The sequence below is a fragment of the Rhinolophus ferrumequinum genome, chromosome 7 (genome assembly GCF_004115265.2).
Source record: "Rhinolophus ferrumequinum isolate MPI-CBG mRhiFer1 chromosome 7, mRhiFer1_v1.p, whole genome shotgun sequence".
Classification (NCBI taxonomy): Eukaryota; Metazoa; Chordata; class Mammalia; order Chiroptera; family Rhinolophidae; genus Rhinolophus; species Rhinolophus ferrumequinum.
Genome location: NC_046290.1, coordinates 5,631,927 through 5,646,447, shown reverse-complemented (window position 1 = coordinate 5,646,447; position 14,521 = coordinate 5,631,927). Strand labels below are relative to the sequence as shown.

The following is a 14,521-nucleotide window of genomic DNA, read 5'->3' as shown; positions in this document are numbered from 1 at the left end:
TCTTCATAACACAGGTCAGAATTCAGTTCCCAGCAAATTCCAGATTTTTTGTCCTATATATCTCAGATTCATATTCATATATTTCCCCAATCTAAAAATCTCTTTCCTCCCTTCCTTCCTTCCTTCTTCCTTCTACTTTCATCCTTAAATTCTTCCCCCCACCCCATGTCCTTCCCTCTCTCCCTTTATCTCCTTTTCCCCTCTTTTTGCAAAGTCACCATGTTATTTTTCCCATTACTAAATTCTAAAGAATTTCCTTGTTTCGTCTAGCTTGGAATATGAGCACAAAACAATAAGGCCAGCATATTGTTTTTGCAGTCCATGAGAATGATACTGGAATAATATTATATAATTTGCAGAATAAAATGGCCTCATTCTATCTCCATGGAATCCATATCTTGCTTATAGACCCACTGCTCCAGTAGGAAAACTAATAAATCTATATGATGTATTTGATTGCTGCATCTTCAGTCTGGATACCTGACTTATCAGATGGACATAATCATATGCATTTAGACAGACAGCTCCCAAGGGACTCAACAGATGCAGAGGAGTTTTTATGCATTCCCTATTCAAATTAAAGTCAGCAAGGACTTTCACTGTATTTTTTTCACTTCTGATCACCCATTTATGATTGAGTTGGGAGACGCCCCAAATATAAGTTCAGATCTAAATTGGGAGGGGCTCCACGAATGGGGCCTTTGGGGGGAAAGGAGAAGCAGGCAGGTGTGCACATGGTAGCGATCCAGGTGACGGGCCAGCTTCCGGCTGGGGGGCTGGTTCCAGTCATGCTCTGCTTTCCCTTGCAGTGCGGCACGGTGGACCAGGGCCTGTACGTGAACCTGACAGAGCGGAACCTGCAGGACGCTCAGAAGTTCATTCTGATGCATGAGGTGGTGCAGCCGGTGACCGCGGTGCCGGCCTTTATGGAGGACAACAGCCGCTTTACCCACGTGGCCGTGGACGTGGTGCAGGCCAGGGACGTGCTCGTCCACACCATCTACTTGGCCACAGGTAAGAGCTGGCCCCTCTCTGTGGCGTTTTCTACCATCTCCTGACTTCCTGTTTTGAATTCTAAATGTGCAATTTCAATGTCAAGCTTTGGATCTGTGTGTTTTCCTCACAAGCAGCAAAACACGATGCTCCCTTATCTCCCATCCTCTCCTCTGTGCTTCCCATGGGAAATATCCATTTCACTCCCATTTTTAAGTACGTTCATCATAATTTTAATTGGAAAGACAATGTCTGATTTCCTAACTATTGTTTTTAAACTTCTCATAAAATAAGTCTTTTCTTGGCACGTTTAATTTGGAGTATTTAAGACAATAGAATTTGTTAGAAGACATTGTTGAGTGAAATAAGAATATTATCCTAGACACTCCCATCCTAACGGAGACAGCACATAATACACCAACCGCTATGGAGAGCATTGGCGAGGTGATGACCAGCTTCTGAAGTGCGTGTGAATAGAATGATGTGGTGGCGAGAGCCAGGGAAGCTCCTGTAGTTGGCCGAGGCCGATGAAGGTTGGCTTCTCCCAGGAGTTAACATTTAAGCTGAGAGCTGATGGAGAAGGTGAGAAGGAAGTACTGGCCTTGCCTAAGGAGGGAACGGGGAAGGTAAGAGATGCAGGAGTGGTCAGCTGTGGACGGTGTCCCCATGGGGTCAGGTAAAGTCAGGGCAGAGATGTGACCACCAGATCTCCAAAGGGGCCCACTGGTGCCTCTGAAGATCAGTCTGAGGGAGGACCAGGGAGGACAGGGCAGGACAATGGAAGAAGTTCGATGGAAAGAGCTACTATGAGTGAGGCTTCCAGAAGCTTTTCATGAAGGCTGGTGGAGGATTGATGTGGCAGCCTGAACAGATGGGAGGTCAAGTGTGTCGTTTGTTTTGGGAGACGGTATAGAATGACCATCCCATGGCAGTGCCTGTTGCTCACCGGAGTGTAGGAAGGAACCATGTGTCTTCTTCTGCCATTTTTATCCTTAATGCCTCACAGGATGCCTGGCACCGGGTAGGTTGTGGAATGAATGAATGGACATTTCCAGAAGGTTTTCTACTGTGTCTTCATAAACTTTCTGGTTGATGCTACAGAGAGTAGAGCATGGGATTCTAGGAGGCCGTTGAGTTCTTCGTCAATACGTGAAGGGGGTGAGGACGCGGAGACGGGCAGGTCCTGAGCAGACCTGGGTGTATCGGTGCAGGGCAGCCTGAGCCTCGACCTGAGAATTCTGACCCGTTCCACAGCCAAGGCCTACATGGAGGTGATGTTTGCTTCCACTGTGATTCCAGTGGCCCTCTCCTTCTACTTCAGTTTTGACGAGTAGCTCAGCTCAGACTGCCGTAACAAAATACCGTGCACAGGGTGGCTTACACAACAGAAATCCATTTCTCAGTTCTGAAGGCTGAAAGTCCAAGATCAAGGTGACATGCAGTTTGTGTCCTGGTAAGAACCGACTTCCTGATTTATAAATGGTCATCTTCTTGCTGTGTCCTCGCATGGTAGTGACAGAAATGATCTCTCTCCTGTCACTCCTTGGAAGGGCACGAATCCCATTTATGAGGGCTCCACCCTCATGACCTAATTACCTCGCTAAGATCCCACCTCCAAATACCATAGCTTTGAACATGAGGACTTCAACGAGAATTTTGAGGGGACATACATGATGTTTGAACAGAATCTAAATCAAATCAAAGTAGACCAACTTAGGTAAATGATAAGTCTGAGAGGAAATTACAGTCAATATCCATGGCTTTTTAAACAGTACAGCCTTCAAAGAACGTGCTTGCCCAAGTCTGTTTTGATTGCTCTCCGTCTGCCTGTCGCCTAGCTCAAGCCCGTCCCACAGGATAGCGAGGGAACTCACGCAGGCTGCTCGATCCTGCCTCTGGGTTTGCATTTCTGATTCCAACAGCAATATGCCATGTGCCATTCCACAAATATGTCTTACAGAGATCCACGTTTTTGTTCCACACACCTGATTTTTTGCTTTTGTTTATGCGACTGCCTATTTACAAATTGAATCATGTCATACATGAAGATGTGGCCAACCCAAGTCACAGGTTGGGATACGGGGAAGATGCCATGCAGAGAACTCGCTGGACTTGCCATGGCTCACTGGTCAGGGCGGTGATTAAGCTCATGGGGAGGAGGAGGTTGCAGTGGGCGAGGTCCCTTCCAGCAGGGAAACGGCCGTGGATACGCGATGCCCTGAAGAAAGGCCTGCTCCAAACCACAGCCAGTTATTCAGGGCGACACACTAAGGGTTCTACTGGTGGCTGGAAATACCACAGATGGTGTTTAACTTTATTTAGACTGGCTGGATAATTCCAACTAACTACAGGAATTTTATGCCTCAACCCAGCTCTGGTACTTCTCAATTATCTCTGATGACACTGATTAATACATTTAGGAGGAGAGCTCTTCTTTTGCAGGTTTCAATTCCAGTGTGTCTATAATTGAATGAATATCTTCATTGCCCAGCCCTGATGCTTCTCCCATATTCTCTGTCTTGCTCTTATTCAGGCACCACGTCCTGTAGATATGAATCCTCTGCTACCCCCGCTCATCATTTATTTTTCCATAACTATCTATTCCCTTAATTTGAACCCTTATTATTTCTAGAGCACTATTTTAGACCGTTGTTTGTTCAAATTTAGCGTGGATAAAACTCACCTGGAAGACACGTGGAAATACAGGTTCCCAAGCCCCACCCCATGAGATTCTGATTCAGTGCAGAGTTGGTATTTCTGAGAGGCTCTCAGGGAACATAAAACTGTGCATTTCTGGACCATATTTAAGTAAAGCTATTGTAAATGAAATAATGGTTTTCTTGACCTAGAGTCTCTCTCTAAGAGATGCACCTTGCTGCTCTCTCTGGTTAGGCACTGACAAGCATTGTGATTGGCTCCCAGTTGTTTGTGATACAGATGCAAAATCTGTTATCCAACATGAGCTTATCAGACATGCTTACTCTTTATTTCAGTAGTTGCTGGTATGATTTTCTAACTGGTAGGAAAAAGAGCTGTGACTTGATTTGAAAGAAAGTGCTTTAAGAGGCAGCAAGCTAATTCAGAATGATTAAATATGTATTAGGCTAAAGAAAATGTGGTCATAAATTATCTCTAATGAAATGTGGTGGTCTGGGCAGAGACAGGCAAAGGTACCAGGAATGATATCCCTGAAATAAAGGAAGAAATGAATCGGCAAATTTGAAAGCACACCACGTTTGAACAATATTGATGCAGAATAAATGAGCATTAAGTGTAGCCAGGTTAAGTTTTTGAATTCCAAGGATAAAGAAAGAATTATTTAGGCATTCAGGAGAAAAAATACCTACAAATGAAAAAGAAAAGGTAGGTGGTCTCAGAATACTCTGTAGCTGCATAACTCTGTGAAGCATGGTCTAACATATTCTAAGAAAAAGAAAATGTAAATCAACAATATTATATTCAATAAAGAATCAAAAGAACAGGCAGTTATTCCCCAAAATGAAAATCTCAGGCAATAGTATACCTGGGGTCTTTTTTATAAACACAAAACAAGACTAATTACTGGCTAGATTCAGCCAAACAAATGATAGAGAAGCTTTGAGAAAGAAAGTGGGATAAAGTGGAACACTTAATACCAGACTTCAAGTAAAAGAATTTTATATATATATATATATATACACACATATATATATATATAATATATATACACACACATATATATGTATATATATGTGTATATATATACATATATAATTGTTATATATATATATATATACATATATATATAATTGTTTCTTACATACATATATGGAAAATTAACTGTGATTCAAGAGTTCTAGTCTAGGCTAATCGTCCTTCAAAAATAAAGGCACGTGGAAAATATAGGGTTACAACATCTGTGATTCCTACTTCAAAAACAGAAAACCTTGATCTCTAGCCAGAGGAGTAAATCAGAACCAAAACTTTAAGAGGGAAGTCATGGAAAAAGGATGGGTGGGGAACTGAGAATTCATTTTAATTTCAGATGAAGACAAACTGAGGTGTCTAGGGCATGACAGCAGGTAAGTGTTCGGACAGTTGGCAGAGTGACAGTGTGTTCACAGCATAGAGAAGTTCTGTGAATTGGGCGTGTCTTAAGCACCTCCTCAGACTCCCTTGGCCATCTGCTGTCCTGGACCCTCAGCCATTTGCTCTGTCTCAGCTGCCACCATGGCTGGTCGATTCCTTGGCAGGACCATAAAGTTCTTCCAACCGATGCTGTCCAGTTGGTGGCCAGGCTCCTCCTGCCACTGGAGCGGGACCTGGCTTCTGAAGCAGATGCTAAAGGCGCTTGGAGATGCAACCCATAAGTGCAAGGGATTCCCAATGGGAGGCAGGCGTGGGATGGTACCCACTAAGAGATCTCCTTTCTCCTTTTCCCTCCAATGGGCTGTTCAGAGAAAGCTTTTCCAGGTAGCCAAGCAGATGTCCCTTGATCCTCAACATAAAGGAAGTGGCCCTCTGGTAACACTTCACATGGCATCACTCCCCATCTTACCCGTTCCCTTTCTTCCTCACTCACTCACATAGTCCTGGGTTTGTACCCTAATAATGCATTAGCCCTCAATCCTTGCTTCACGTTCTACTTCCCAGGCGGTTGCAGAAGGAGAGACTCGAGTAGGCCCTTTAAAGGTGCATGGCTATGAACCGAGTCAGGGATAGATGGTGTATGCTCTATAGACCACGATAAGAAACTAAGATTTTAATCCAAGTGTAATAATAATAACAACAACAACTGATCTGAAAATTGTGTAAAGAAAGAAAGTAACATGAAATGATAAATGTTTTTAAGGATTACTGTCCATTATTCCTGCAGAATGAATGGGAGGGTAGCAGCAGGGGTAGAAACAGAGTAAACATCAGAGTCAAATGTCTTTCTACAATGTTGGTGTGATTTTGCTGCCTGATTTGTCAATTACATAAAAATTAATAGGCATTGTGGTAACATGTCATTGTGTCGTAATTGTATAATGAAGGTGATCAAGGCTATTTCAGTCATAAAGGAGGTCCAGGAGGAGATGCGTGTGGCAGGTGTGGCCAGCAGACAGGTGGGGGTGTAGACTAAGTCACATATGCCCACCTTGGTGATATCTCCCCCAAGGAGGCACAAATTAGTTCTTGAGGGACAAAAGAAATGTTATGTTTGTGTATAAAATATAGACATACATGCATTACATAAACAAACATGCAATCATTAGTATTCCAATCTCATGAGCAGGAGGACTGTTGCAGAAAAAAATGTGAAAAATCTCTGCTGTAGTGACAATGAAAAAAGTCTGAGAATCACGTCCCTTGGTCACTTTTATAGAGAAACATTGACAGGTTCAGTATATATTCTGGACGTATGTAAGGGGAGGGAATGGGTACGATGCAGAGAGACTCCTGATTTGTTTTTGGTTTGGGCAGATGCGTAAGTGCCGACAGCCTGTTCTGAGAAGGGAGAAAACTGAGGTTTTGGTGTCAGATTCCTGGGGGAGGATTCAGCAGTGAACACAACAGGCAGACTCCCTGCCCTCAAGAAGCTTGAGAGAGAGAGAGAACAAAATAAAATTACAATAAATGTTGGGGGTGGGACATAAAGCAGGAAGAAGGAATAGAAGGAAGCAAGGGTTTCCATGTTAAGAAGTCTTTTCTAAGGGTAACAAATGAGATCCATTGTGTTTAATGATTTTCAAAAGGCATCAGGTAAAGACTGAAATTCACTTTTAAGGATGTTAGCTCTTTGGAATGTCCCTCTTTGACCATCTTCAGTGGAGATTAGACCCCGTGGACATGGCTTTTATGTTTACAACTACTGATGGGACTCTTACTGAGAGGGGAGACTGATGGAACAGGAGAAGGGGTCACCAAATAGGTGAGGTCCTGAGGGGCACCAGGGGTCAGGGTCAGCGGAACCAGAGGGAAGAGGAAGGAGATGCCTCATTGGTACAGTTGGGAGCCCGGAACTGACGCCTGTCATCTCCCGTTTAGCTTTGTCAGGAGCAAAGTACAACCAGTGGCTCCACCCTGTCCTGTCTTTCTTCTCTTCCAGATAGAGCACAGCGTTCTTATTGTAACTTGCTATTAATCATTACTAAAATACAGAAATTGGTAATGCTTCTAAAGTGAGCTTATAGAAAAAGCAAATAAGCAATCTCCTATATAGTCCAGAAGTTTCTTCTGTAAGAGTAACAGTTGGCAACTAGCTCAACAAAAGCTCAAACCCCATCCCTGACTTTTTTATAGCCCTACGTGTAGTTTTTTCCAGCACTTAATTCTCAAGCCTTTTGGCTCCCTTTCTAAAGAGAGGAAGAAGAGACAGCTGAGTGAGGTTCAGGCCTCAGCATTCCCTTGGACTAAGTATGTAAGACTTGAGAAACCCTAGGGAGACCCTTTCGGGCACCAAAAATTAAGTAATTCATTTACTGTTGCCATTACTAACAATTATCTCCCTCAGGATTTATAATCAATTTGCAATTTGTCACAAGTAAGCATTGAATTCTGAGAATACTACACTGGAAAGATGGTTTATAGTCACTCCAAATTCTGCCCTTCTCATTGGAAATTGGAAATCTAAACCCAGCTTGGCGTTGTTCTGTATGAGCCCATTTATGTAAAGGGTTCCCAAAGGCTGAAAGGGAACCTTGTGTAGTTTAAGTGCATATTTGATAAAATTTAATGAGTTTTGAGAATAATTGCAGTGAATAATAGCAATGTAGGAAAATCCCAGTTATCTGGTGTATGGATTAAATTGTGTCCCCACCAAAAGATACATTGAAGCCCTCACTTGCCAGTATCTCACAATGTGACCTGATTTGGAAATAGGGTTTCTCCAGATGTCATTAGTTAAATCATACTGGAGTAACGTAAACTCTTAATCCAATATGACTCGTGTCCTTAGAAGAGGAGAAAGACACACACAGGGAGAATGAATGACATGTGACAGCAGGCAGACATTGCAAAGCCATTGCCAGAAGCTGGAAGAGACAAAGGAGGATTCTACCCAGAGTCTCACGGGAGCATGCATGCCCTGCCACCTTGATTTCGGACTTCTAGTATCCAGAACTGTGAGATAATAAATTTCCGTTGCTCTAAGCCATCCAGAATATAGTAGTCAACATCAGCAGCCCTAGGCTACTAATTCAGCTGGGGCATACTTTTCCACTTGGCATGTGGTCTTCCAGCCAAGTGTGAAGCATAGCCTGGCTTCCTCCGCCTCCCCTGACATTTCTGTGTCCTGAACTCAATGAACAAAATTAGTTCTTTAGTATTAGTTGATGTCAGGCCCAATTAAAATGAAAAGTCTACTGTTGAAAACAATTTAATACATGCCAAACCACTTGAAATGGCATAAACACAACTAATTGTTCTGTTTTAAAACTAAATATAGGAACATAAATTCTTGTATTTTAATGTGTTTCATTTTAAATGAGTTCTCTGAATAATTTTAGTAGCTCATGCCTAGTTCTCCAACCACAGAATAATATGAAGTTATAAGCTATGAATTAGTAGATATCTCAATTTACTTTAAATGTGAAATTGTTGATTTCTACTTTTATGGAGCAGCTGATTTTACTCTTTTCTTCTTGGTCTGCTTTCTCTCTTCCTGCCTTTTTTTGTTTTAGAGTTATGTAAATCTTCCTACCTTCTTCTTTCATGTTTCACATGATCAGGATTGATTGAAAGTTGCCCTAGGTAGTAAAGCAGTGTGGAGAAAATAAATGCAAACTGTTTCTCGATATGGTACCCATCTTTTCATATAAATTCTGCCTAGTGCAGTTTTGATACAACTATTTTAGGTTTCCTGACAGTTCCTGGAATTAAGCACAATAGTCTACAATTCCCAAACTGGCTGGCCTCCTGCTTATACAAAAACCTAGTTAGTATATTATTGTTCCTGCGTGAAATGATGATGTCATAATTCCAAAGAGATTTGAGTAATGTCCACCCAGTGCCCCAGGCTTTGTTGTATGTGAAATCCAGATCTCTAGTCCTGCAAAGGAACATTCAAATCACTTTCAACATGACAACTTCATCAAGCGAGTCTGATGGAGAGGACCAGTTACTGGAGCGTGTAACTGAGGAACTTGCATAAGAAGTTTTAGCAGATATTTTCATCCCAGATAATTCAGTTATGAGAAGACCTACTTGATGATGAATCTGCAGGTATTATTACAAAAAGATTTTTCTTGTTGACCTTAAGAACATAGTCTTCATAGGTAATAAAACTTCCAATTAAATGGCCTCTCCATTCTCATCCATTTCACTGATTGTGGTGAATACATTAAATGTATTTTACAATTATTACTAACACTTGTTAACTACTCCTCTTCATCCAAAATGCTCGTCTTAAAAGATATTTTATCTATATCTATCATCTATCTATAGATAAAATATATATATTTTTTACCTTAGAGGCCACTGTGGTAGATCTGAGTCTACAAATTGAATATAACTGAAAGTGTTTCCTGTGTCCAATACAGTCTGATGATTATTTTTTTATGAAAAAAATTAAAGAGTGAAAGTGCTACCAGTGTTTAAGCTTGGATAGTTAAGCTCTGTATGGTTTTTCTATTTCTTCCATGATGAGCATGTAATCAACTAAGTAGTAAAAGAAGTTACTTTTAAAGAAATAAGTCTAACTTCTATCACTGTAAGAAAGAACGTCAGTTTTATTAGTACTGAATGTGGCACCCTGCAAGTTTGAATTTATCTGATTTACCTTCATGTAAACTCAAATATAATATGAGATGTCCTGGGGCATTTATAGATACCAGAGCTCAAACTCAAATTATACTCGAAAAACCTAGTAAATCCCAAATGCTGGATGATTAGATGGGACATGCAGCCCTCTGTGGTCTTTTCCTTTCTTCCATGCTTAATTTTAAAGTTTTGTTAGGATACTTGGGTTGGGTATTAAAATAAAAACCCACACAATCCTTAGAACTTGTGAGACAGAGATGGTCATTTAAGATCACCTGGCAGACAGCACAGATATGCCTCTCCTAGAGGAATTCAGTGACAAGGGAGGGTGCTCATGGGAGCTGGAAGAATGAAGACAAGCCTCAGAGGCATCTCAGGATCCAGCTTCACATGGGAATGCCACTGACATTCACTCTAGTTATGAATAAAGATGAAAAACTGAAGACTACAAAAGCTTAACTCTGTTTGAAATTATTAAAGCATTTTGAGATTGAAACAATGCTCAGAAGGGCAGTTCTTGTTACCCATTTTTAGTCTAACTCTTGAACTCCAACTGAATATAAGGAAACTGATTAAATATGGCTTTTTGTTGTTGTTTTTGTTGTTCTTTTGTTTTTGTTCTGTTTTGTTTTACTGGAGGAATTAAATGAGTTGAGAGAAAGGAAAATTTACTCTAGAAAGGAGATTTCTTTCTTTAACTTGCAATATGTGTTAAGCATTACTAACATGTGAGGCTAAATATTGAGAGCTGTCAGCAATTAGTAAAACTCCCTTAGGGGATCCTGAGTTAAGACTAGTAGAAGTTGGTTTTCACATCCCAGAACATACAGGAGGTTTTAGAGCCTCCATTTTTATGTATTTGTACCAATGATAGAAAAATTTTCACGAGTTGCCCAAATACTCAAATACATTTATGGGATTTTGAAATAATAAAAACAATTCTCACTCGTAGTATTGAAAGTGATCTCAAAAATTAATTATCAGGGTAGGAACTTCATTTAGGTCCTTATTGATATGGTCAGGTAAATAATTTCTAAAATCAAACCTTGACCGTAGCAAAAGAACACTGGTTCCAAGTGCAAAATCACCTCAACCACAGAGGCCTTGACTTGTCCTTGGTAAATAGTGTCTTTAAAGGCAATCTTCACAAGGAGCTAATGTCCTTTAAGTTAAAATATAATTTTTTTCTTTCAATTAGAAATTGCATAGATTATTCAGTGTTGGTATTTTTAAATGTATGTGTTTCCCCCCAAATAAGACCTAGTAGGACAATCAGCTCTACTGCATCTTTTGGAGCAAAAATTAATATAAGACCTGGTATTATATTATATTATATTATATTATATTATATTATATTATATTATATTATAGACCCGGTCTTATATTATAGTAAAATAAGACCAGAGCTTATATTAATTTTTGCTCCAAAAGATGCATCAGAACTGATTGTCTGGCTAGGTCTTATTTTTGGGGAAATATGGTACAGTTGTGGGCAGCATGAATTTCTCTGCATGGATTGGCTATGAGCCAGTGGTCTTGGTCTTTGCTGAATTCCTGACCTGAGGATTCACCTGAACGCTTGTCTTCAGGAATCTCTAACTCTCAAAGATGGGTCCTTGACCTGCTCCTCTGGGTCCTCAGATTCTGGGGCTCCCTGGCCTTGAGCACAGAGAATGCCAGGAGCAGGAGGGCACGGGCTGAGTGCCAGCGCATCTTGTCCAGGCTGGGCTCTGACGTCTTACCCAGTTTTAGTGACAGGGCCTTTGACATTTCCTTCTGTGACTGAGCTCCAATCCTCTCCAGCGTCTGAGTTTTGTCCTGCATCCTCTGCCACATCACATCCCAGGAATCAGAGGACCATCCACGTGCCGTGTGGTCGGTCCTCCACCATCTCCAGGCACCAACCTCGGCCTTCTCTGGTCGTCTGTCTCCTGCTCTCTGATTGGGACCCTCACTGTGGCCTTCATGGTTGGAGGATGTGTAACTGGTTTTGGGACCGGGCTACCCCTCAGCCACTTGAATCCGAGTTTGGGAGAAACAGTGACTTTTGTTAAGGCTCATTTGCCTTCTGTGTGAGTAAGAACCGAACTGGGGTGGCACATAGATCAAAAGCCAGTGTGCACCGAGAGAAGGTTCAGGGAGCCACACTGGACAGTCAGCACTGATGCCAGCAAGCCCGGGGCCTGGGTCTGCATCATGAGCATGGGGCATGTTTAGGGGCTGAGGATTTCAGCTCCGTCTCAGGACCCTGTCACAGTACAAGCCTGTTTCCCTGCACAGGAACGTTTAGTGACACGCATCATGACTGCCCGTTGGATGCCAGCTGGCACGTTCCTGTCCCGTGGCTATTTGGTTCCTTATTTCAGACTCCCAGTTTCATGCCTTTGGAAGTCTGCAGCCCGCCCATAATTTCTGTTAATTAATTCCTGGGATTATGCTCACGAAATCCTGTCTGTGCTCAGATGGAATGTGTTTCTCCAGGTGTTAGACACAAACTCAGCTCCTTTACCAGATTATGTTTAAAAAGAATGAGACATATAACCAGAAGACATTGTAGAAGGTTCGATGGTGAGCGGGAAGGTTTACTGAGGAGCAGGCAGCTTTCTACCGTCAACCTAGTTATCTCTTCTCTCCCTTTATCCTTCACTCTTTCTTAGTAGGGTCCTAACAGAATTCCAACCCTTGTCTCATGTGGTGCCCCCTTCCTGACACCCTCCCCCCATATGGAGGTCATCAGGGTGGATAAAGGGGAAGTGAGTTGGCTTCCATCTCAGGATGTCCTCCAAAGAATAACTGTTACGACCCTAGAGGACTGTTAGGGAATAGAAGGTGCATACCTTATTAAATACCCATGCCCGTTTTCTGTTTACTACTCACTCCTATTTTAATATATTTGCATCTAAAATTAGCTTCACATCATGTGCAAGTGTCTATGTGGGAAGATAGCACACCCAGGGAAAGGGTAAGTTCACAAAGGTCAGGGGCTGCATTCTTATAGTAGTTTTCCATTTTTAAGAAGACTTTTCTGAGGAATTAGAGGCTACAAACGTAAAACCGTTTTAGATGGATGTGTTAGGTATCAGGAGTAATTCACAGGCGCACCCGTTTACCCCTCAGCCGGGTCCAACAGCAGAAATGCACAGACGTTCTGAAGCCCCTCTGTGTCCCACGCCAAACCCATGCCCTCTGCCCCAAAGCACCCACTACCCTGAATTTTGTTTTTATTATCTCCTTGTTTTCTTTTCTAATTCCCCCGTACTTGTATCCTAAATGGCATAGCTTAATTTTATATGATTTTAAACTTCAGGTAAATAGATTTATGTATGTTCTCCTGAGACGTACTCGTTAAAATTGTGTTCAGCATTATTTCTATGAGTGATTCATGCATCTTCATACGTGCAGCTAAAGTCCCTTCATCTGTACTGCCGTACAGTTTTCCCTTGTTTGCCTGAATGTCCAAGGTAATCTTGTTGATTGGCATTTGGGTGGTTTCCAGTATTTTACTGCTCGTAAGTGGTGCCACCAAGATGTGTTCTTGTCACATGTCCTGGAGCCCGTGTAGGACTTTATCCGGGGCAGGGCTTCCCGATCATGGCAACCATAGACAATGACATTCTGTATATGGCACACTGAGGAAGTCAAGTCACTGCTGCTATGGGGGACCAACCTAGCAGGGCAAAGCTGCCCGTGCCCACCATCAGTGGAGGAGACCTGTGTCAGTGTGTTTGTAACCCGTTCATGGTCCATAGGTGAGAAAGCTGAAGTTGCTGATTCACAGGGTGTTAGAACTGTCAACTCTGCTACATTGTTCCAAATTGCTGACCAAAGCGTTTTGCAGAGCTCAGCACTTTACCACCCTTAATCAAGTCTGCGGCATTGCACAAACACATATACACTGGACTGTTTCCCAACAATCACTTTCTGGTTCCAACCCAATGCACCACCCTTCCAGGAAACATTTAATCGTACATGTCCACAGCCATGGTCCTTAATTTTCCCTGCTTTGGTTAGGACACCCTCCCTCACATGCTCTCATTTCCTTCTGTGCTGGCAAATGCCTGCTCATCCTTCAAGGTCTATCATTGAAAAGTGTAGGCTTATCCTTCCCCATCCTTTCCACATGAGCGCTCAAGCATTTCTTCCTCTGGATCCTGGAGACACAGGGACGTGAGAACACTGACCTAGACTCCTAGACTAGGAGGGTCAGACAGGCTCCACCCACCCCTGCCAGACAGAGGAGAGGGGAGGGAGCTGGCTCCTGGGAGGTCGGGAGATGGTTGCCTGCTGGAGAGGTTATGGATGGATCTTACTGGGAGCAGGCACAAGTTATGCAAAAACTGCAGATATAGAAAGACATGCATGTTCTAAAAGGTGAAAAATTTAACTTAGCTGGACTTATGAGTGTAGAGACAGAAGATGAAGCTGAAAAGTAGGATGAAACTGAAGTTTTCATCCTAACAAATGACTTCAGGATTTCGTGCATGGGCAGATTTGGGCCGAAGGGGAGACACTGCTCAGTTCTGGATATGCGGAGGTCCAGAGGTGTGTGTCGGTCCCCCATAGCAGCAAGTGATTGACAGTTAGCTGGAAATCCTTTGAAGCTACAGAGAGGTTTGGGTTGGGACTAGAAACCTCAGATCACGTGGAAGCTGTAAGAATGAACAAGATGATGCCAGAAGAAAGTGTGAAAACTCTAGCTACCGAACAGCTTGAAACATCAGCCACTGGTTCATCATTAGTATAATGTAGCAATTCAGAAAAATGACACAATAATTTTCTTATCCCATTGAGTAAAGAGCTCTCTTTT

General features: G+C 42.3%; 1 protein-coding gene across 3 annotated transcripts in view; it reads left to right on the top strand.

Annotated features, from left to right (window-relative positions):
* Positions 1-14,521, top strand: part of SEMA5A (semaphorin 5A) — a 430,801-nt gene that overhangs the window by 316,772 nt on the left and 99,508 nt on the right. For all 3 annotated transcript variants that reach the window (XR_004423500.1, XM_033110202.1, XM_033110203.1), the window contains one exon: positions 810-1,014. Coding sequence is in view for 2 of the 3 variants with exons in the window: in XM_033110202.1 (XP_032966093.1) it covers positions 810-1,014 (205 nt within the window). In the remaining variant the exon portion in view is untranslated. The remainder of the gene's footprint in view (positions 1-809; positions 1,015-14,521) is intronic.